Below are 25507 nucleotides of genomic sequence, written 5' to 3'. Positions count from 1 at the left end.
TATCACTTAAGAATGGCAAACCATGACCCACATAGCCACAGCCAATTTTCGTAAAGTGACAGTGGAACATAGCCATGCCCATTTGTTTAAGGAAAAGCTTGCTGACTCCTGACTCAGTGTGCCATCAGTTAGGCAAAGAGCTAATAAGGAACATACAGGCCCAACCTTTTCACCAAGTTCCTAGGTAATCTTGAGACACACCAAAATGTGAGAACCACTGCTCCAGATCAGGACTTCTCAAATCTTATTGTCCACATAAATCACCTGAGGACCTTGTTAAAATGAAGATTTTGCTTCTGTAGGTTTAGGGTGAGGCCTGTGCTCCCAGGTGATGCCAATACTGGTAGTCAATGACTACATTTTGAGTAGCAAGAATCCAGAGCAGTGTTTCTCCGATTTGCTGTGCTCTGGAATCACCTGGGTAGCTTTACAAACTACAGATGCCACCCCAAGAGATTTTTACGTAATTGGTCTGGGGTGTGGCCTGGACGTCAGGATTTTCTTTTTACATTCCCCAAGTCATGCTAACGTGCAGCCAAGTTGGAGAAGCTCGCAACTCATCATTCTCGGTAGTTGGCTAAATTTAAGTAGTGGCATTCTCAACATAGCTTCCACCCCATATATAGCAACCCAACAGCACCCAAGATGAAAACAGGGCTGCGAGCATGACACACATCGATAAGCCCAGACTTCAGCCAGCAGACCTACGTTCCACCCAAGCTTTGTCATGAACTCTGATCGTAAGCAAGTCACAAATCTGAGTTTAAATTTCCTCACCTAACTAATGAGGACAGGAACCCCTAAGGTAATTGCAAAAATAAAATGACAGAATATTTGTGAAGGTGCTTTGAAGAATATCGTATCTTATAAGTCAACACATATATAACCCCATTTTTCACTGTTTACATTGCCTAAGAAAAACATACTTCACTTTTACCACTAAAACATGTTGAAACAGATGTAAATGTGGAAGCACATACTTAGTTCAATTTCTGGCAAAGTGCTTAATGATGCAGTTCCAGGAATGCACTGTTATAAGAGTGGAAGCACCTGTAATAATCAAAGGATTAGTAAAGGATTACCTGCTCCAGGAAGAAGACAAAGGACTGCCATTTCCCAGGGTTGTCAGCACTGCCTTTTGCCATTAACTTCAAATACACTTAATGAAAACAAGGAGGCAGGTTCACAGATGTAAGTTACCAACTCATAGAGTTCAGCACAGCGTACTGAAGGGAAAACAAGGATTCTGATACCAATAAAGAATAAAAACAGAGCCAGAGGCATAAAGAGGAGTGGCATGGAGTTCTTTAATTAGGAAGGCAAAAGGTTACATTTAATGAAACGCAGGTTGGATTAATAAATGTTTGTTAGAAAGTTGTTCTGACACAGAGTGAACTCTGGGCTTTTCTCCTGCATAAAAATCAGAGCTAGCAGTAAGTGCAAATCTGAAGAAAATCCATGTGTCCAACAAGCTGCCATCTCCAGGACTCTTATCCAGGAAATTGAAAGAGTGAACCTAGAAGAAAAAAGCAGCAAGGTTAAATGTCTTATGATACTAGAGACAGGGCCCCAAATCCTTCCATCTAAATTCTAACCCACCAGACAGTTATGGGGTTCCTACACTCAGGACAACATTTAAACCAGGCGAGAAAAACTAGAAAGAAGCAAGTATTTCTCAGAGAACATTTTATGGGAGTACTATCCAAAAAAATTAACGTTCAAAACTGAATTTCAAGCACACCAAGGCAAAACCAACTAGGAGCTGGGAGACGTGTGTTCTAACTCCAGCTCTACCATTCATTAGCCGCGTGACTTCACAGAAGTCACTCTGACTTCCCTGGCCCACAAATTCTTTGAGGTGAGAGGGTTTGTAGTTCAACCTAAAGAGCTTTCCGGAATCTAAAATGTTTTATAAAGCACAGATTTCCATTGGCGGGGAGGCAGGGTAGGGAGTAAGGATTCAAGAAAGAAAGAAAAATTCCCAATCTCAGCTGTAACAAAGGACCAAAATACAAGAAATAATGTAGTTTTCATTTAAAGATGTTTATTTTTGGCAAGAAAAAGGTGAAGAAAGAGTAAACCCAACAGAAGTGGCTACATTGCTGCTAGAGCCAAATGGAACTGAGATCTGTGAGTTGTGAGGTGGAACCCTCACCACAAGATACAGGCTTCCTTTAGTCCCTCAAAGCACAGCCTCGCTCGCACCTACTGGACTCCAGCACGGGTCTGGCTGGAAAACCTCCGGCCCTAGGGGCTCCAATGTCTCCAGCCATAAGCAACTGATTTTCCCAGTGTGCCATAAAAATACTGTAATCTCCTATGTGTACCATGACTCAAAAAAGCTGGGAAATACTACCTTTCAGAAGAACCTGGCTGCCCCAGGAGGTAAAAGGGCACTACCTTATTTGGTATATTGGGTCAAGTAAGTAACCTGGAGATTCGGCATCAGAGCTTAAAGGAGAGATTTTAGACTTTCAGCCAGAATGCGTTTATTTCACTAACAATGGTATTTAGAGAAATGCTACATAATTGCAAAACATTCCTGAATCAGTGGTATTATAAGAAATGTGTAAAAGAGCGAGCAGTAACAGGAAGCAAAAGGTGTTCATAGTGCCAAACAAAACCAAACAGACCTATTCAAACTCAACTATTCATTCCATCAAATTTCTTAAAGCAAACTCTCTGGCAACAGACTATAAACCAATGTAACATTACAGTTTTTTTCAAGACAGATTTTTGTGCTTATTGTCCAGGCTGGAGTGCAATGGCACCATCTCAGCTCACCACAACCTCTGCCTCCCAGGTTCAGGCAATTCTCCTGCTTCAGCCTGCTGAGTAGCTAGGATTACAGGCGTGCACCACCACGCCCAGCTAATTTTTGCATTTTTAGTAGAGATGGGGTTTCACCATGTTGGTCAGGCTGGTCTCGAACTCCTGACCTCAGGTGATCCACCTGCCCCAGACTCCCAAAGTGCTGGGATTACAAGCGTGAGCCACCGCGCCTGGCTACATGACAGTTCTAATGGCCAAGGTGAGAGAGGACTAGAGCATAAAGCCATTTTCAGGGAACAAAGCCTTGACACTTTTCGAAATATAAAAGAAATCCTAGTTTAGTACAAAATCAAAGTTTCAAGATTTTATGATATTAAAACATTTAAATATAAGATGCTGAGGCCAGTCCACATGAAAGGCAAAAATTGACTCATAAGTCTCTTTGATAGTGGTTTTCAGAAAATCCTATTTACAAAGATCTGCTCCCCCTCTTTTAAAGCAGATCTATTTACCAGACATTATTCTAAAAGCAGAGGTTCTAGGATTCTTTGAAATGTTAGCTCACACAATTGACTATTCAACAGCTAAGAAGAATGGTTTCAACTGTTAACGGGGCATAAAGGTTTCAGGAAACTGACTAATAAAATCTCCTCCCCTGATATCAAGACATGCAAAATGGAAGACACCTACTGAGAAAAGTTAGCGTGACTTCAGTCTATTTCACCTGGGCAGAAAAGACAGTGCCATTTAATCAGTTTGTTGTAATCATCTTAAAAGAAAGCAAGGCATAACACAAAGAACTGTTAAAAATGACTCTGTAGAGATAGAAAAGATAATGCCAGCCAGGGTCATTTCTATTTGGAATCTGTATTCTTCTCCAGCAATATCTCTATTCAGACACTAGCAATGGGCAGATATGTTCAAATACTGATTTTCCTTCAAATTCATCTCAATTATTCCTCGTCACCCAATTAAAACTGAAATTAGAAATAATGTGAATCAAAGACCATTCTGCAGAAATTCTAGGTTTACAGCTCAATTTGAATCACCAGTTTTAGAAAGCACAGACTGTATATTTCTAAAAAATGAAAGGAGCTTTGGAGATCAGCTTCTTTAATCCTTTCATTACAGAGATGAGAAAACTGTGACCTGACAGTGTTGACAAATTTGTCCAGAGCTGTGCTGTCCAACACCACAGCCATTAGCCACAGGTGACTATTTAAACTTAGTCAAAGTTAAATTAAAAACTCAATTCTTCAGTCTGTTAGCCACATTTCAAATGTTCAATAACCACATGTGGCTAGTAAATGGTTACCATAACGCACAGTGCAGACCCTGAATGTTTCCCCACTGCAGAAGGCTCTATTGGACAGTGCTGGTCCAGGATCACCCTCAGTAGCCAAAGTCAGGTCTCCTGACCTGCCTTCTCCTCCATTTCTCCTGGACCATATTAAGTATGGCCAACTATGCAAAAACATTTGAGATAGCCAGCCTTCATCCTTTCCTATCAATCTCTCCCAAATTTTTCCCATTTAAAAAAGAAAAGCATCCAGTCTGATGGTTCTGACGAAAATTTAAAATAAATAAAAATTTCTTAAAAAGAAAAGCAAATTTAACATTTTTAATGAACACCCTCTAACATGACATATATAGAAAGCCATCATCTGAAAGTCCTAAACATAACAGGAAGGAATATAAAGGTTCAGAGTCCAAATGTCTGTTATCCAGTTCCCCCTCAGTCACTTATTAGTTCCACGGCCTGGATACATCAACTTAAGTTTCACCAAGGTGTAATTACCTAGGTGTAAAATGAGAATACTACTATTTGTCTATCTCCACATCACTGGGTAGGAAAGAAGGATCACACATGAGCTGATGTATGTAAAAGTATATGTGGAACATATGTGAATCCTACAAGCTTGTTAATGTGGGAACTATAAGACATTTTACAAAAGTTTATTCTTGTAAAAAGTTTCATACAAATATGTGCATCTAGTTATAATCACATTTAACTTTCTACCTCCTATAAATTGATAATGGGAATCTGAAAATATGAATAAAAAGCAACAATTAAGGAGAAAACAGAAAGCAAAGCCCAATTGAGAAGCCACAAAAACAGTACAATCCTCCTCAAACACAAAAGAACCATCAAGAATTATGCTGAGAGGCATTAACAGTGGCAAGAGACTTTGATGAACATCCAAGCCAATCCTCTCACAGTGCAGACAGAGAAACTGAGGCTCAGAGGTAAGTTTATTTGTCCATTCAACTAGTTAACAGAGCAAAGGCTACAATACAAGTCTTCTGATTTTTTTTTTTTTTTTTGAGACAGGGTCTCACTCTGTCACTCAGGCTGGAGTGCAGTGGCATGATCACAGTTCACTGCAGCCTTGACCTCCCATGCTCAATTAATTCTCCCACCTCAGCCTTCTGAGTAGCTGGGACCCCAGGCACACACCACCACACCCCTCTAATTCTTTTGATTTTTGGAAGAGACAAGGTCTTGCTATTATATCGCCCATGCTGGTCTCAAACTCTTGGGCTCAGGCGATCCTCCCACCCTGGCCTCCCCAAGTGCTGGGATTACAGGCCTAAGCCACCACGCCCAGCCCCTCCTCGGACTTCTTGTCTCATGCTCTTCCCCACTCCACAGCCTCTCCCATGAATCTCTGCCTTGGTTTTTTTTTTCTTTCGTAGCACTTTCCATGTTTTAGCATCCAAGTAACTTATACTTTTTCTTGCAGTTAAAAATTGTTTATTTGGTCGGGCACAGTGGCTCATGCCTGTAATTCCAGCACTTTGGGAGGCTAAGGTGGGCAGATCACAAAGTCAAGAGATTGAGACCATACTGGCCAACATGGTAAAACCACATCTCTTCTAAAAATACAAAAATTAGCCAGGCATGGTAGCACATGCTTGTAGTCCCAGCTACTCAGGAGTCTGAGGCCGGAGAATCGCTTGAACCGGGGAGGTAGAGGTTGCAGTGAGCTGAGATCATGCCACTGCACCACAGCCTGGGCAACAAAGAGAGACTCCATCTCAAAAAAAAAAAAAAAAAAAAAAAAAGAACAAAAAAGGTTTATTCATTCATACACTCATTCAACAAACACACACTGTTACTGTTCACAATTGAGTCCAGTGGACGAGAGAAGAAAGTGAATGAGTAGTTTCACAACAAGGTGATAAGTGCAGCATTGGAGGTATGCAGTAGACTAAGGGCCCGGAGAAGAGGCTCCTATGCAACCTGAGGGGTGGGAATGCTTTGGGTGATAGGAGTCATCCAAGCTGGGAGGATGGAGAAAATAAGGCAGTAGCGTTAGGGCAGCAATGAAATTCATAAACACAATTCTATTTCGATATTCTTTTTTTCTTTGGTAGTCTTAAAAAATAGACTAAATATAAAATAGAGTTCAATAAACAAGTAGAGTCATCAATTAGCACTTTTTAGCAAATAAAAAAGTAGATTCAAAGTTTTAAGAATGAAAGGTAAAGAACTAATCTCAGAGCCAGGCACTGTGACACACCTGTAAGTCCAGCCACACGGGAGCCTCAGGCAGGAGGATCACTTGACCCCAGGGAGTTCCCGGCTTGGGCAACACAGAAAGACCCCATCACATAAAAATATATATATAATTAATCTCACCACCTAAACAGAGAAAAACGAGTTGAAAAAAGTTATGATGTGACTCCTCAGAAGATTTCCTACAAATTTAGGACAGTTCCCTTGGAGAGAGCTTATTTGGTGGCAGGACCTAATTCAATATAAGGTAGAAATATCAAAGAGAAAATGAAATAAAAACTAAATGGGCCCCTCCACCAACAAAAAATTAAAGATTATTGCCAGTAGGAGGTCACCACTGAGTATAAAAGATGTAGAACAAACCAAAAAAGGAAGCTCTCAAACTGACATGGTGAAAAAAAAGAAAACAAAGGGGAAACCTGAGGGTCTATGTGCAGTCTTGGTCTTCCCCTATGCAACAAAATCTAGGGCCACTTTAGGGTTCTATGCCCTTTTGTTCCTAACTCGACATTGCCCACTTCTGGCCAGAATGTAAAGTAACCCCCAACCCAGCATCTAAGCCCACCTGGACCTCTGCTGCCCCCCAATGACTGGAAAGAAAGTAGGTTTTATAACACAGGTATCAGTAGCTTCTTCCCCCAAATTCAACTCCTCTTATGTTTTGTAGTAGTCTCTCAACACATGAAACATATGATCCACTAGGTGGCAGCAAAGCCTACAGAATAACATCAAGATCCCCTTCCAGAGGTAATTTTCTAGATTACTATACTTAACTGAATTCGAAAAGCCAACACAATTGCATGTTTGTAAACAGTGCTGCCAGTCAGTTTAAAACGTTCTGCCCAACCCTGTAGCCCCCTTGTTCCAGCTACGATCAAACACTGAATTTTTTAAGACTTATGTGAGAATGGTCTCCATTATAAAAACAAAACAATGCTAACCAGGCACAGGCATTTGGCAACTATCTCCCTGGGAGTTGAGCACATTTTCAAGCAAGGTTTTGTCCCTTTGGGCCCAGTTCACCCTTCCTTCTGATCCAGGGTCCAATTCTTCTCAAACTGTGATCCAATACAGTTCTGTCCTTCTTTTCCTCATTACCCTTCAGAACACCTGAGATGGACTACGATTTTTTTTAAAAAAGTATTTCACAGGCCAGGTGCAGTGGCTCATGCCTGTAATCCCAGCATTTTGGGAGGCCAAAGCAGGTGGATCACGAGGTCAGGAGCTCGAGACCAGCTTGGCCAACATAGTAAAACCCCATCTCTACTAAAAATACAAAAATTAGCCGGGCATGATGGCAAGTGCCTGTAGTCCCAGCTACTTGGGGAGGCTGAGGCAGAATTGCTTGAACCTGGGCGGCAGGGCTGCAGTGAGCCAAGATTACACCACTGCACTCTAGCCTGGGCAAGAGAGTAAGACTCTGTCTCAAAACAAAAAAAAAAAAAAAAGAATTTCACAAAGAAACACAGAAAAACAAACGAAAAAACTAAAGTATATAAATTTTTAAATACTGAAATCCACTGAGCTTCTTTCTGTCATGCATTCATTCAAAAATATGCTGCCGCCTACACACCAAAATCTGATCATCATTTCAGGTGTGCATGGATTTCTGGGGGTCAGAAGCCCACTGGGAGCATTTGTCCTTTTGTATTTTCATTTGTATAGTCTAAAAAATACTGAGTCTTTCTTGATGACCTGGATAGAAACATTAGTTATAAGATTTCTAGCAAGGCGCTCTTTTTTTTTTTTTCTTTTTAAAGACAGTCTTACTCCTGCCAGGCTCGAGTGCAATGGCATAATTTTGGCTCACTGCAACCTCTGCCTCCCGGGTTCAAGCGATTCTCCTGCCTCAGTCTCCCAACTAGATGGGATTACAGGCATCGGCCACCACGCCCAGCTAATTTTTGTATTTTTCGTAGAGACGAGGTTTCACCATATTGGCCAAGCTGGTCTTGAACTCCTGACCTCAGGTGATCTACCTGTCTCAGCCTCCCAAAGTGCTGGGATTACAGGCGTGAGCCACCACGCCCGGCCGCCTAGCAAGGCTCTCTCAACTTCAGTTCCTCATCTGTAAGTGAGAACAGCAAACCTATCCTCGTGAAATTATCCCAAAAATAAAATCATATAGAACAAGAAGTACTTAAAGCATAGCACACACTGAGCACTCATTATCTGTTAACTTCCTTACTTCCCCATGAATTATTTTTTTTTAACCCAATGCCATTTTCTTTTGATCTTCCTCTTTCAGAGTTGTTCAGAGTTTGTCACCCCCAAATTCATGTAAGATCAGCCATATTACAGATGTTTATTTTTTTAATATCAAACTCTCAACTTAGTTGGAAAATATGAAGACGTTCCATCTGTTTTGTTCTACCTTCTGAGCTGCTATAAATATTGAGAATTTACTTGGAACTGTTTTTAAAGTGCTGTGGCACACTGCACATATAGCTGAGTTAAAAGCACATAAAAGGAGCAAATAAAAGTATATGTTTAAAACCTGAGAGTAGGACAGTGTAGTATATGTCAAATGAAGGATCTCTATGAAAAAGAATCTGGGCAATCCCCCAGAGAGAAGGATTTTTCTATGAACATACTCTCCATAGAATGATTTAACACTGCAATCTGGGATTGAGGACTTTGCTATGCTTTGGGCCCATAACTCCCAGCTGAACAACAGGTGGTCCTCGCTTGTTAATATGGTCTGCAGTACAGTTTCTGCTGAGACTGCTTTTTTGTCTCTGCTTTTGTCATAATTTTGAAATACTAAGCTCTCTGCAGTAGAGTCCTCCTCCAATCATGACAGCCCTAAGAAATAATTTTCCATGATTTGGTATCTCCCTGAGCCTAGAAAACATCCTTGAAATGTTTGCTCTGTCCCCTTCCTAAGTACACACCATGACTCATCTAGAAAAAAAGAACTTCAGAAATCTAGAGTAAGCAATCAGAAGACTTATGACCTTTCCAGAAGGCTCTATCAGGAAGCCCAAGGGTTACTCATAGTTGCAAGCGTGAGAAGGTCAATGTTGGTGGGTCAGTTTTCTACCTGCATTCAAGGTTATCCACTGGTAACAGTTAATTGTAACTGGCAATAGTTGTTATCCATTGGTCAGATAACTCATCTGCTGCCCCTGCTCCCAGATAGTACAGCTGCTCTCTTCTCTGGATTTATTGCAGCACTTTGTTCAGACCTTTAGTGAGGCCCTAACAAGGCTGTAAGTTAACTGTTATGTTTACATATTCTCCCCTACTAGACTGTACATGTCTTGAAGACAGAAGCCAGTTTGGGGTTTTTTTTAAATTGAGGTAAGTTCTTGCTATTTTGCCCATGCTAGCCTCAAATTCTTGAGCTCAAGCAACCTGTCCACCTCGGCTTCCCAAAGTGCTGGGATTATAGGCATGAGCCACCACGCCCAGCCAACAATATTGTTTATATTCCCAGCAACAAGACATCGGCGGGTACATAGAAGGGGAGGGAGGAAGGGAGAGAAGAGGACAACTCAAGTCTTAATCAGGTCTCTAAGGAATTAAATTGTATTAAAATAACAGAACAAAGTGGTTCTTAAAGTTTTTCACTGAAATAAACCTCTCTCTCAACTTACCACTACCAAAATGATACCTTATCTGAACTAACAGGACTGTTTTTGAGGCACTATCAAACGAAAGGATTTATGTAACGTATTATAAGTAAATGACTAATTCACGTCAGAAAATGAAGTATAGTCACTGTCACATTATTGCATCCACTTTGCACATAGATGCTCTAAAACTCTTGTACTAGATTTCTGCTGATTAGTATAAAAATGACAGCTTTCCAAGTGGTGACAGGAAGAGGCTGGTCCTAGGATATCCTTCCCCCAAATAGGGTAAGATTTCCTAAGGTTCTCTTTTCTCTACCACCCAGAATATTAAATTTTGCAATGCAAAGGCAAATATTGCATGCATTCATCAGTAAGCTACATGGGATACCGGAAGGAGTACTGGGCCAAGAACACCGCTAGACTATAGCACTTCACTGCAAACACTTAACTATGCGGCCAGGGAAGGCCCATGGATTGTTCTAGGCCTCTGTTGTCCCATATATAAAGTAACAGTGTTGACATACGGTATAGAAACAGCCATATATTTATTAAAGCTTTAGAACTCTGCTTGGGAGGGAGGGATGCAGGGGAGGGCATACTATACATGAAGCGAAAGGCCAAGCAGAGAGGGCTTTTCAATTTCTGCCCATCAAAAAAACTCCAATTCTACTTCTGCTTTATATACCAAGATTCTTTTTGTAAGAGTTTGTTTGGGAGAAGGGAGAAAGAACTCTACTGCTAAAAAATGGAAAATGGCAAATGAACCAAGCAGCATACCATCTTACATTTTAAAGTCTTCTCCCAAGTTAACCCAATTTCCCCATTTATTTCTACTTTAAGGCACATATTAGCAAATGCCCACAGTCATTCATTCAACATACACTGGATGCTATCAAATTTAAGTGCCATGAAAACAACGGTCCAGCATTTAAAGTCATCTGAGATCAAAATCAGAAAAAAAATAACTAACAAATCTAAAGGCAAAACCTACCATTTATGTCTCTTCCAAAATCTCTGAGTTATTTTCATGGAGTTATTGGTGCAGAAATTATTGTACTAGCTACAAACACTAATTTCCTGCTATCTTAATGATATGAAGAACAATAAGACAAGGCAATGACCACGAGTGGTAGCACTGATTAATTATGATATTAATGCATACTTTGCAGACCAATGGAAAATTCTGCAAATGTCAACAGCAGCATGGGAGACTTGCCAACCACGATCAAAACCAGTCCCATCCAATTTCTCTTCCTAAAATCAACATTACAGGACAAGGACTATGATCATCACTTACATTCTTTTAGTCTCCTACTCCTCAATTACGTAAATGGGAATGATTCAGCCAACAAAGTTCATGACAACAAGGTGCAGGATGGTGCTGGCAAAGAGAAAATCAGCAAAGGCTCGCTCTGGGGAGATGCCTTGGAAGTCCGCTTTGTTCTGTGGGTTGATCTGTATTCTCAGGCAAACTGCACAAGAAGCAAAACACAAAAAATGATTACATGGAAGTATGAAATAAATATGACTGCTAATGAATACAGACATACCCTAGGACCCAACAATTCTACTCTAACAGAAATGAATGCATACATAGATCAAAGGGCATATACACAAATGATACCCAGATAGCCCCAAACTAGAAGCAATCTAAACGTCTATCAACAGTAAAATGGATAAATTACGGCATATGCAAACAATAGAATATTACACTGCAATGAAGAAGAACTTCTGCTATACACAAAAATGGATGAACTGCACAAGTAAGTGGGGCAACACAATCAAAACTTTATTTTTTTGGAGGGCGGGGACAGAGTCTTGCTCTGTTGCCCAGGCTGGAATGCAGTGGCACGATCTCGGCTCACTGCAACCTCCACCTGCCGGATTCAAGCAATTCTCTTGCCTCAGCCTCCTAAGTAGCTGGGACTACAGGTATGCGCCACCATGCCCGGCTAATTTTTGTATTTTTAGTAGAGACGGGGTTTCACCATACTGGCCAGGCTGGTCTCGAACTCCTGACCTTGTGATCCACACACCTCGGCTTCCCAAAGTGCTGGGATTACAGGTGTGAGCCACTGCGCCCAGCCAAAACTTTATACACACTGGCTGGCCAAACCAGCTGGAAACCGGCAGGTCACCCAGAGGAAGCCAAAGCCAGAAGAGCCCAGCTCCCACACAGAGACCACAGGGCAGAGCCTAAGTAAATATGTTGGGGGAACAAATGTACCCCCTCAATTAGATGAGGAATATTCTGGGATACAGCCATACGGAGCCACTGTGAACTCGGCAGGAGACAGGGTCTGGTTATGCTGCCCAGGCTGGACTGGAACCCAAAAGATCCTCCCACCTCAGCCTCCCGAGCAGCTGGGACCACAGGCATGGGTGAACACGTCTGCCTAGTTCCATGGTATTTTTAGTGTGACCTTCTATTTATGGATAATGATTCAGGTTTTCCATTATAAGTTTATTTTAAAAGTACATTTACTACAGTTAAAAAATGAATCAATTTAATTACTTTGTTTTTTAAGAAATGCACAAAAACCCTCGTATACAAAATCAAACGATTTTCAACCAAAGTGACAAAACCACTCAATGGGGAAACAAATTTCCTCAACCAATGATGTTGGGAAAACTGGATATCCACAGGCAAAAGAATGAAGCTGGATCCTTACTTTATACCATATACTACAAAAATTAACTCGAAACAGATCAAAGACCTAAATGTAACACCAAAAACTAAAAAACTCTTAGAAGAAAATAGAGCAAAAATTTTATGGCATTGGATTTAGCAGTGATTTATTGGACATGACACCAAAAATACAGTCAACAAAGGTAAAAATAAATTGGACTATATCAAAATTTAAAACTTATGTGCACAATAAAGGTACAATAAAGAGCACAATAGTGAAAAGGCAACCTATGGAATGGGAAAAAATATTTGCAAATCACATATCTGATAAAGGGTTAATATCAGAATATATCAAAGTACCCCTACAATGCAATAACAACAAAATAATAACCAGATTTTAAAATGGGTAAAGGACTCGAATAGACATTTCCCCAAAGAAGATATAGGAATGGTCAACAAGCATATGAAAAGATGCTCAACATCCCTAATCACTAGGGAAATACAAATCAAAATTACAATGAGATATCACCTCTCAGCTATTAGGATGTCTAATATCAAAAAAACAAGAGTTGGCAAGAATGCAGAGAAATTGAAACCCTTGTGCACTAATGAGTGGGAAAATTAAATGGGGTAGCACTGTGAAAAACAGTATGGAGTTTCCTCAAAAAAATTAAAAACAGAATTACCATATGATCCAGCAATTCCACTTCTGGGTACATATCCAAAAGAAGTGAAAGCAGCATCTCGGCCAGGCACAGTGGTTCACGCCTGCAATCCCAGCACTTTGGGAGGCTGAACCAGGCGGATCACCTGAGGTCAGGAGCTCAAGACCAGCCTGGCCAACACGGTGAAACCCCATCTCTACTAAAAATACAAAAATTAGCTGGGCGAGGTGGGCAGGTGCCTGTAATCCCAGTTACTCGGGAGGTTGAGGCAGCAGAATCGCTCGAACCCAGGAGGTGGAGGCTGCAGTGAGCCGAGATCATGCCATTGCACTCCAGCCTATGTGACAAGAGGGAAACTCCGTCCTGGGGAGTTGGGAGGGTGGAGGGTGGAACCAGGCTCTCAAGTGATATTTGCATACCCATGTTCATAGCAGCATTAGTCACAATAGCCAAAAGGTGAGAGTAACCCAAGTGTCAGCAGAAGAATGAATAAGCAAAGTGTGATGTATACATACAACGGAATACTCAGCCTTAAAAGGAAGGAAATTCTGACACCTGCTACAACATGGCTGAATCTTGACAGCATTATTTTAAGTGACATTAGCCATCATAAACGGACAAATACTATATGGTTTCACTTATATGACATCAAGAGTAGTCAAACTCCTAGAAACAGAATGTGCAACAGTAGATGCCAGGGACTGACAGAGAGGAGGATGAGGAGTTATTGTTTAATGGGGACTGAATTTCAGTTGCAGAAGACAAAAGTTCTGGATATGGATAGTGATGATGATTTTACAGCAATGTACATGTACTTAATGCCACAGAACTATACACTTAAAAATACTTAAAATGGTAAATTTTGTCATGTTTTATCTTGATTAAAAACAAAAAAAAAAAGGCCGGGTGTGGTGGCTCACGCCTGTAATCACAGCACTTTGGGAGGCCAAGGAGGTCGGGAGTTCAAGACCCACCTGACCAACATGAAGAAACCCCATCTCTACTAAAAATACAAAATTAGCCGGGCATGGTGGTGCATGCCTGTGATCCCAGCTACTTAGGAGGCTGAGGCAGGAGAATCACTTGAACCCAGGAGATAGAGGTTTCGGTGAGTCAAGATTGTGCCATTGCACTCCCGCCTGGGCAACAAGAGCGAAACTCCATCTAAAAAAATAAAAAATAAAAAAACAAAAATAAAAAACAAGGGCCAGGCACGTGGCTCACTCCTGTAATCCCAGCGCTTTGGGAGGCCAAGGTGGGCGGATCATCTGAGGTCAGGAGTTCCAAGACCTGCCTGGCCAACATGGTGAAATCCAATCTCTAATAAAAACTACAGAAATTAGCTGGGCATGGTGGTACACACCTGTAATCCCAGCTACTCAGGAGGCTGAGGCAGGAGAATTTGCTTAAATTCAGGAGGTGGAGGTTGCAGTGTGCCGAGACTATGCCACTGCACTCCAGCCTGGGCAACAGAGGCTCCATCTCAAAACAAAACAAAACAAAAAAAGTGTATGCTATATGATTCCATGTACAAAAAGCTTAAAACTTGGTAAAACCAATCTATGGTAAGACAGTGGTTTTTATCTTTCACAGGGAGAGGATGACTGGGAAGATGCAAGGAGGCTTCTATGGTGCTGATAATGTCCTATATCTTGATCTGGATAGTGGTTAGATAGGTAAATTTAAAAATTCATCAAGTTGTACAACTAAATTTTGTACTCTGTTAAAGGAAGAAAAAATATGACTCAGAGTTATACTGAAACCTAGAGGCTTTCTCAGAGAGAAAAAAAAAAAAGCATAAGTGGCCGGGCGCGGTGGCTCAAGCCTGTAATCCCAACACTTTGGGAGGCCGAGACGGGCGGATCACGAGGTCAGGAGATCGAGACCCTCCTGGCTAACACAGTGAAACCCCGTCTCTACTAAAAATACAAAAAACTAGCCGGGCAAGGTGGCGGGCGCCTGTAGTCCCAGCTACTAGGGAGGCTGAGGCAGGAGAATGGCATAAACCCGGGAGGCGGAGCTTGCAGTGAGCTGAGATCAGGCCACTGCACTCCAGCCTGGGCGACAGAGCGAGACTCCGTCTCACAAAAAAAAAAAAAAAAAAAAAAAAAAACCCACAAAGCTCTCTTATCTCCTGATTTACAGGTTTCTAATTATACCTAGATGGGGATGCACTTGAGGCAACAACAAAGGGTCTGGGCTGAATGATACAAAGTTACAAAAATGTGAAGTATTTTCTAATAGAATATTCACTTAATGGGTAGCAGAGTTTATAAAGATAGCATGCTCATTCACGAGGACCTCACAGTTGTCGATAAACTATCTTTGATCTCGAAGTTCCAGCAGCTGCTTATTTGTCTCAAAAAAGGCAGAAGACCTAAGCAATATAATTCATGAGAACTCTCCACTGCCACACTCTATGCCCTTGAAGATTCTTACAGTCACCATTGACAAAAAAAAAAAAAAAAAAGTAGTTCCAGGAATACACTCTTCCAAAGTATCTTCATGCCTGTGATAAATTATTACACTGCTTAAGAAAACCTAAACTCGCTTCAGGCTAGCATCATCCCATCATTAACTAAGAAAAAGCAACAAACAAATCTAATCCAAAGGCCAGAAAACTATCAGACTAGTTCTCCAGAGCCTGTCACCACGGCAACAGTTTTCATTATGCTTAAACATGTAAACACCATGGAAGCACTATTGATCTTTTCAGGTATCCAGACCCTTAAAAATATTAAAGACAATGACTGAAGCAAGGGTACCAAGTAAACCCCTGCTGTAGAAAGTACAGATTCGTTCATCCATTTGGGAGAGCAACTAGCAATATCCATTAATATTTCAAATGATTTTACCTTTTGACAAAGGAATTTATCTTACAGAACAATGACATTCTGAAAGTATGTTTGTAAAGTCGAAAAAAAATTAAAACAGTCTAAACATCATATACTACTGACATGCAATGAAATCCCATGCAATTATTCAAAAGAATAAGGTAAATTCTCTGTACATTGACAGCAAACATATCTAAGATTTATTAAGTGAAAAAAAGCCAATCTTTTTTTTTTTTTTGGAGACAGGGTCTCATTCCATCGCCCAGGCTGGAATGCAGAGGGGCAATCATGTCTCTCTGCAGCCTCCACCTCCTAGGCTCAAACAATCCTCCCACCTCAGTGCCCTGAGTAGCTGAGACAACAGTCATGCACCACCATGCCTAGCTAATTTTTTTGTTTGTTTTGGGTAAAGACAAGGTCTCCCTACGTTGCCCAGCAATCCTCCCGCCTCTGCTTGCCTAAGGGCAGGGATTACAGATGTGAGCCCCCACACCCAGCCCATTCCTTATTTCATTTGGCCAGAGCATGGTGGCTCACAACTGTAACCCCAACATGTTATGAAACCAAAGTGGGAGGATAGCTTGAGCCCAAGAGTTTGAGACCAGCCTGGGAAAGATAGGGAGACCCCCGTCTCTACAAAAAAAAATGTTCTAATTAGCCATATGTGGTAGCACACACCTATGGCCCCAGCTACTGGGGAGGCTGACATGGGAAGACTGCTTGAGTCCAGGAGGTAGACGTTGCAGGCTGCAGTGAGCCACAGTCATGCCACTGCGCTCCAGCCTGGGAGACAAAGCAAGACCTCGTCTCAAAAAAAAAAGTAAAATATTTTATTTATATATGATATGCATAATTATCTTGTCATTTCAGTTAGAATCTAGAAAAAAAATCTGAAGAAACAGAAAACTATTAATACTGGTTATTGGGGTAGAGAACACGGTGTTGAGTTTTGAGGAAATACGAGGGAAAAAAAGAAAAATTATCCATGAAGGTGGATAAGGTAATAAATTGATGTTATCATTATCGTGATCATGGTAGCCAGATTATTTCAATGAAAACATATGAATCAGAGTCCCACAAAGATGGAAAGGACCTCAGAGGTCATAAACACCAACACCCCATTTGATGCATACAATGCCCAAGAGGTGTTGGGGTGGGCATGCTGGGGGAGGCTGTACTAACCACGCAGGAAGCTTTCCCAAGGATACTCACCACATACAGAATCTGGTAAGCTACCTCCAGATGGAGAATTACCAACTTTCCAGAGCCTGTGTTACTGATTAGGGTATCACATCTCTCAGATGCATTGGAAACAAAAAAAGCAAAAAAAAAAGCCTGTTCAAAATGCTCCACTACAAATGATCCTTCAGTCTCTCCCTGGGCACTTCCAAAGATGGAAATTTACTACCTCTTCAAGTAGCCTGTTCCATTTTAGCAATTCTGATTTACTCTATCCCCTTAAATGTCCTTTATTCCAAGAAATATTTACTAAACATGTACTACATGATATGCATCATTTCAGGTGCTAGGAATATGGCACAGAACAAAACAGTCTGGCTCTCAAGGAACTTCCACTCCTATGGAGAGAAACATATAATCAATAAGTTGGCCGGGCGCGGTGGCTCAAGCCTGTAATCCCAGCACTTTCGGAGGCCGAGACGGGCGGATCACGAGGTCAGGAGATCGAGACCATCCTGGCTAACACGGTGAAACCCCGTCTCTACTAAAAATACAAAAACTAGCTGGGCGAGGTGGCGGGCGCCTGTAGTCCCAGCTACTCGGGAGGCTGAGGCAGGAGAATGGCGTAAACCCAGGAGGCAGAGCTTGCAGTGAGCTGAGATCCGGCCACTGCACTCCAGTCCGGGTGACAGAGCGAGACTCCGCCTCAAAAAAAAAAAAATAAGTTAACAAATAAACCAGGAACTACTAGACAGGGATATGTACTATGAAGAAAATAAAACAGGATAATAAAGAGTGACTAGGAAGCTTTTCTTAAACTCAATCATAACAGAAGGTCTCTTTAAGAGGTTGCTATTTAAGACCAATATTTGAAAGATAAGGAACCAACCACGCAAAAATTTGGGGGCAGAGCATTCTAGACAGTAAGAACAATCTTGACATGTTATAAACACAACAAGGACAAACGCCAGGCACAGTGGCTCACACCTGTAATCCCAGCACTTTGGGAGGCCGAGGCGGGTGGATCACCTGAGGTCGGGAGTTCGAGACCAGCCTGACCAACATGGAGAAATCCCGTCTCTACTAAAAATACAAAAAATTAGCTGGGCGTAATGGTACAAGCCTGTAATCCCAGCTACTTGGGAGACTGAGGCAGAAGAAACGCTTGAACCCAGGAAACAGAAGTTGCAGTGAGCTGAGATCATGCCATTGCACTCCAGCCTGGGCAACGAGAGCAAAACTCCATCTCAAAAAAAAAAAAAAAATCAAGGACAGACTAACAAGACTATGGTGATCAAGGGGAAACGGACAAGGGCCAAATCCTGAGGGGCATGGTAAGCCTTAGAAAATAGTATGGATTCACTTATAATAGCAGTGGAACAGTATAATGGTTTGCAAGGTTAGAAAGCAGAATTACTTAGGACGTAAAGAGCTCAGGGTAATGGTAATAAAAATGGACAGAAATGAAGACATACAGGCTATATTTTGGAAAAGACAGAGCTTGCTGATGAAACGGATGCAGGAGATACGAAAAATCAAGGGATCCGGGAAATTTAAATCTCTTCATTTAAAAACACAACCAGCCAGGCGTGGTGGCTCACATCTGTAATCCCAGCACTTCAGGAGGCTGAAGCGGGTGAATCACCTGAGGTCAGGAGTTAGTGACCAGTCTGGCCAACATGGCGAAACCTCCTCTCTACTAAAAATACAAAAATTAGCCAGGCATGGTGGCGCTTGCCTGTCATCTTAGCTACTCAGGAGGTTGAGGCAGGAGAACAGCCTAAACCTGGGAGGTGGAGGTTGCAGTGAGCTGAGATTGTACCACTGCACTCCAACCTGGGTGACAGGGCGAGACTATGTCTCAAAAAAAAAAAAAAAAAAAAAACTGCAACCAACATTGACACCATGTACTAACTGGTGAAGAGGCAGATGGCTGGATGAGCAGGTTTGATCTTGGACAGGTTAAGTTCAAGGTACGTATCAGACATCAAGTGAAGACATCAAGTTGGCAACTGGATTTACTAATTTGGAATTCAGGGGACAGTTCAGAGCTAAAAATATAAAGCAGTAGTTGTAGGTATACAGGTGTTATTTATCTATTTTTAAAAAAATACAAAGTGAAGGTATCTACAACCATGCTCTCAGTCACAGACGTGCCCAGCACAAAACAGCAGAAAGGAAAAAGCAGTGAGGTGAGACAGAACAAGCAGGAGAGTGTTATATTCAAGAAGAAACTTTCCTTTTACACAGAAGCCGATGCCTAAGTTAAATGCTAAACATGGCAAGAGTAGTTTCAGTAAAGTAGTAAGGACAGACCAATACCAAGAGTGGTTAAGGAATGAATAGTTAAGGCGGTAGGAACATTAATTATTCTTTCAAAAATTCTGTAATGATGGAAACGAAATAGGATGGTAGCTAGAAGAACATCTGTGGTCAAACGGATTTTTTAAAAATAGACAATATTAGAACATGTTTGTATGATGGGAATGATCCAGGAGAGAAACAGAAATGACACAGAATGGAGGAATAATTGCAGAAGTGGGGTCCCTGAGTGAGCAAGGGAAGACTGGATCCTCTGCACAGGTGGAGCTTTCACAGGAAAGAGACACATCACCCATCATGAGAGGTCAGAGAATATGGGCATAAAAGCAGGTGATCTGTTATGATTCAGTGGTGAAAAGATGAAGGAATTCTTACCCACTTCTATTTTTTTAGTGAAAAAATAAAAGCAAGATCATCAACTAAGAATAAAGGAAAAGAGGAAAAATAGAGTGATTTATGAAGCCTATTTTGGGAAGGCGAACATATAAGAGAAACATTATTGCGGGACCACTGGCAGGGTTGGGTGCACATTGTGTTCCCATTCTCACCAATAATTCTCTATCAGCACCATATCCACATTTACTTGTCTGTATTTCCCACTACATTACAAACTCTGTGAGAGTAGAAGCTGTATCTGTATGCTTCACAAGTTGAATTCCCAGCACCTTGTCAGAGAACCTAGCATACCATTGCTTAGTATTCCTGACTTGACCATATGCCAGCTCACCATTTAACATGTACAGTGTTCAGCACTGAGGATGAAGAGATGAGAAGACAGCCTCCGCCCTCAAGGGCTCACCTTCCAGAGGGAAGGCAGACACCCAAATACAGCACAGTGCCTTCTCTCTCACACACACACATACAAGGTGAAAAAGGAATAAAGTGGAAAGACCTCAATCTGCTGGAGAGTCAGGGAAGGGTTCCAAAGGGCAATAAGCCAGGCATAGGGGTGTATGCCTATAGTCCTAGCTACTCAGGAGGCTGAGGCAGGAGGACTGCTTGAGCCAAGGAGCTTGAGGCCAGTCTGGGTTACACAGCAAGACCTTGTTCTCTTTAAAAACAATAACAAAAAAAGGAAATTGCACTGAGCTGAGAAGTCTAAAAAGTGAAATTTTGAAGGCAGTCAAGCAAAGGCAAACAGTTTGACACTTGAGAGTGTTCAGAGAATGACAAGTAGTTCAATACTGTTGGAGCATAGAGTATAGAGGAGGCAGAGGCAAGAGATGAAGCTGCAGACAGAGAGGAAGCCAGATCATGAAAGAGCCTGTATGTCAAAAAAACATTTTTAATTTTACTTTGGGAAACACAAATTGTACATGGGAGCGACACAATCAGATTTGCAAGTCAAATCAAACCTGCAAACATAGTAGAAGATGGACTGGAAACCAGAGGCCAGAAGACCAGTAAGGAGGATTACAGTAGTCTACATAAGAGATATTGAGAGGCTAAAACAGAGGATGAAAACGTAGCAATGATATGAAAGATATTTAGAAACAAGACTATCAGGCACAAGGGTGGCAAACTTCTAATCTCTTGGATAACAGTTATGGGAGATAATATTAGGATCCACAGATCTGATGGATAATTCCAAAGGAAATGCTGGGCCCCAATCCACAACAGCCCAATAGCTCCCATAAGACAGAAAACTCTGGACTAGGCCTCCTTGCCTTACAAACTGGTTTTGAATTTGTAAACTAGGAAAAACAAAACTATTTTTTAAGACAAAATTATCTCATATAGATTAGAGAACAGAACAGATGATAGTTGGAAAATGACTCAAAAACTTGTTTCAAGACCAAAGATTTCTTTTGAGGACAGTCAATGTTTTCCACTTATCCCTTCGAAATAGCACTTTAAATGAGCACAGCTTTCAGTTGGGCAAAAAAGGAAACCAAAGGGCTGCCAACACTGGAACATAACTCTAAAAAAGGGACAGATGTCCTCTTCTAGAGATATCTAACTACAAGATAAACAGCTAACTGAGGATGTTTGAAATCTGTCTGAAGTAAGAAAAAGATTCCACCTCTGAGGTCCTTTTAAAGCCAATATATTATACTCTGATGATCAAAAAAAAAAAGGGATCTCTCAATGGCAACTTTCTACCTCTGGTTCCTTCTTGAAACCATGGGTAAGTCTTTCAGCTATGAGGGAATAGAAGAAAACAGACCATTTTCATACCATTAGGCCCAATAACAACAGGTTTTTAAAGGTTTGGTAGCATTCTGAATTGGTTTAAAATGTACTGGTCAATTTCCAAAGAGCATATGCTAAACTAACACATGCAGAGGGAAGAGAATAGACTGCCAAAAAAAAAAAAAAAAATTAGGGAAGATTCAAGAACATTTCCCTCCAATTCATCCTACACGCTAACACCAATTTTAAATCTCTCCCTTTAAAAAAGCATCCTCAGAAGCTTTACTGTTACCTACAGGATAAAGTCCAAACTCCTGGCTGGGCGAGGTGGCTCATGTCTGTAATCCTAGCACTTTGGGAGGCCGAGGCAGGCAGATCACCTGAGGTCAGGAGTTTGAGACCAGCCTGCCCAACATGGAGAAATCCCGTCTCAACTAAAAATACAAAATTAGCCAGGCGTGGTGGCACATGCCTGTAATCCCAACTACTCGGGAGGCTGAGGCAGGAGAATTGCTTAAAACTGGGAGACAGAGGTTGCAGTAAACCGAGATCGCGCCATTGCACTCCAGCCTGGGAAAAAAGAGTGAAAATCCAACGTGGGGGAAAAAAAAAAGTCCAAATTCCTTGGCCTGGCATTCAAACACCTAATAGCCAGCACTATCTAATCCTTCAACAGTATCTCCTACATTTCCCTCTCCCAGCTCACTGGACTCCTCCATTCTCTTGCAACAGGAAACTCCACAGGAAAGTTAGAAACCCCAGCACCATAAAAAGGAACAAGGCTACCTTTGCCAACAATCAAAACAAAGGATAAGCATCCAAATTTCCCATTAAAATCAGTCTCCAGTTGATGATCTAGGCTAACAAATGGCAGATTAAAACCAGTCTCCAGTTGACAATCTAGGCTAACAAATGGCAGAAGAGGCAGGATTTAGGAAAGTCAGTGCTGTCAAAAGAAGTGTAAATCATACCCTTCTGTGGCAAATAAGAATTACCATGAATCCCTTCTTTTCCTGAAGTTGCTTTATTTCTCTGGCTCTATTACCTGTTATCTAATAGATCTGGAAATTCTAATCCCCCTTATTGGCCCCATTATTAATATCCCCTTTTACTAGGTTTTTCTTCAATGACAAGCCACCTAGTTCCTGTTGCAGAGGAGAAAGGCAGTCCAGTCTGCTAATTCAATTTCAGCCACAACGGGCTCAAAAACAGGTCTTAGCATAAGCCAAAGTCATTTGCTCAAAAAACCTTCTGGCTTTATTACACTGATAATCTGTAACTCGAGTCCATGCCAACTCTTCAGCAAACCACATTCTTCAATGCATCCATGAAAAATCATTCTTAACCCTAGGGGCTTATGAAGGCAGGGTGACTTCTACATGGAGAAGTCATCTTTTTAAACTCAGCTTTCAGACCCTGCCTTGCTCCTACTCTCCCAGACCTGGAAACAAAAACATCAAACAAAATTAATCAGAAGTTCTCATCAAGGTTCCTTCTCCGGGCTGGCTAATAAAAACATTTAGTACTGTGGTAGAAGGTGGTGGGTGGGTGATGGAGAATACTTAGAGCAGAGGGTAACGTATCTGGTCTGATGATGGTTAACACATCCTGAAGGCAAGGATGCCACTACAGACAACCAGATCTTGGTCATCTAGGACAAAAGTCAAAGATGGTAACTAAATATCCAATCAAAAGGCTAATCTGCAACTTCAGTACACAAGTCATTAGATCCTCAGGCCTGTTTTAAATTCTGAGAAGTATCTCTGGTGTGTCAGAACTAGCAATGCAAATGTATAAAAAGCATTCTATAGGTCTGTAACTTTAAGCACAGCACCACTGTCTCCAGACTTCTTTTTTTTTTTGAGGCTGAGTCTCGCTCTGTCACCCAAGCTGAAGTGCAATGGAACGATCTCGGCTCACTACAACCTCCACCTCCCGGGTTCAAGTGATTCTTCCTCAGCCTCCCGAGTAGCTGGGATTACAGGCGTGCGCCACCATGCCCGGCTAATTTATGTATTTTCAGTAGAGATGGGGTTTCACCATGTTGGCCAGGTTGGTCTTGAACTCCTGACCTCAAGTGATCTGCCTACCTCGGCCCCCAAAGTGCTGGGATTACAGGCATGAGCCACTGTGCCAGTCCTCCAGACAATTCCAGTGCTGTATTTTGACTATACCCCAACTAGACCATAAACTCTTTAAGGACAAAGAACATGTGCCTGATGTATCCCCAAAGCTTTTACCATAATGCTTCATATTGGACTGAAAATACAACTGATGACCTGACTGATGATCACACTGAAAAGAAACCATGAATGGTGGCATGTTTTCAAAGTCAAAGTAGCAGGGGATACCAGCGATAGAGGCCACGCCTGTTTTCAGTATTCACTGAATCCTCGTTGGGTAAGAAAAGTCAGATTTTGACAAAAATTGATGGAGACAGTTCTCGCTAAATACAGCAGTCTACAAGGTTACCAAATCCTGGAATCAAAAGGAAAAATAAGGCTAAAATAGAATTATGTGAACAAAAATAGGGTTTAGGACAGTGAAATAACAGCTTCCTCAACAAGAAAAAAAGTAGTAGCAGCTAAAAGGCAAAATCAAGTAAAGGATGATTCAACAAGAAAAGCACCAGCATTTATATTCTTCGCACTTTCATTGAAACATTTTACCGGAGATTGGTAGTGATTAGGTCAAGAAGACAGAGATGATTCAAGGTTGGGTTTTTCATTTGAAAAGTCTACTAATTTTAGAGTTGTGTTAAACCTAAGTTAAAGTTGGAATAGGGTTTTCCCCGGACCAATATTAAGTGAAGTGGATCACCAGGTGGAGTAGCAGCACGAAGGTGGTTTCTTTAGACATTTAAGTCCAACTCCTACACAGCCGTTTGGTATCAGGCATATGATCTAAGCTTTCTGGGCCTCAATTTCCCCATTCACAAAAAAAGGGCAATGCAGGCTCTTCTCATAACTTCAAGGGGCAGTGGTCTGATATAGAGTACTATGAAAACAAAAGCAGCACACCAAAGTAACACATTATTATTATGATCACTTATAGAACCATTACCCGCTAGGATGAAACTCCCCACACAAGAGATGAAGCCCGAGAGAAAAGAGTTGAAGGGGAAGGTTCCCACGAGGAGGCAGTAACCGAATTGCAGTGCCCCGGTCAGCAGTATATACAGCAGGTACGCGTCCAGCAACTTCAGACGCTGCGGAGTGGAGCTCAAGTACTCTTCTAAGAACCGCGAAATGACAGACACTACCGACGCCGACATAACTGCACGCAAGGTACTCCCGTCCGCGCGCCCCAAACTCCTAGACGACCCGTCGACCACGCCGGATGTGCTGTTTGCGCATGCGCACCGTCGTGACCTAACTCCGCCTCCCCCGGTCTGCCAATTTGCGCAGGCGCTGAGGCAGGCCAGGGCGCGTAACAACTACTGCGCAGACGTGGACTGCATCAATAGCCCCAACTACAACTCGGAAAAGTTAATGCGTCTGCGCAACGGCCCTATCAATGAGCTGGGGACGTGTACTCTTTTTGTTCTGTTTCCGCCCGTCAGATTGGTGACGCCCACAGTTGCTCTGGCAACAAGACACAGTGGGAGGAAGAGGGGAATAGGCTTTACTGCGGACGGCGTAGCTAACCGGAGGGTTCCGGCTCTCTGGTCCTGAGTCCTGGAAGATTTAACGGTTTGCATCTACTTTGAGGCATTGCCTGGCGTTCCTGGGGTTTGATACCAGCCTGACCCTAATTCTGTTAAGGGCGCTGTCTGCGGATGTCTGTCACTTCATTGGAACAAATCAAGTTCATCCGCATTGAGACCCAGCCGCGGCCAATAACTGTGCAGGCCCCAGTTTAGACTTAATTACTTG

The 25507-nt window shown here is 41.9% G+C and overlaps 1 protein-coding gene across 1 annotated transcript; it reads right to left on the bottom strand.

Moving 5' to 3' along the window:
• Positions 1-1287: 1287 nt before the first annotated feature.
• Positions 1288-25017, bottom strand: DAD1 (defender against cell death 1). The gene is made up of 3 exons (XM_033188619.1): positions 24696-25017; positions 11168-11342; positions 1288-1516 (listed from the first exon to the last, which is right to left on the bottom strand). The coding sequence occupies exons 1-2, from the start codon at positions 24904-24906 to the stop codon at positions 11212-11214; spliced, it is 342 nt and encodes a 113-aa protein (XP_033044510.1). The 5' UTR covers positions 24907-25017; the 3' UTR covers positions 1288-1516; positions 11168-11211.
• Positions 25018-25507: the final 490 nt, after the last annotated feature.

This window comes from Trachypithecus francoisi, unplaced genomic scaffold, assembly GCF_009764315.1.
Source record: "Trachypithecus francoisi isolate TF-2019V2 unplaced genomic scaffold, Tfra_2.0 Lachesis_group3, whole genome shotgun sequence".
Taxonomy (NCBI): Eukaryota; Metazoa; Chordata; class Mammalia; order Primates; family Cercopithecidae; genus Trachypithecus; species Trachypithecus francoisi.
The sequence above is the reverse complement of the archived record's forward strand: the minus strand, read 5'-3'. Positions and strand labels throughout refer to the sequence as shown.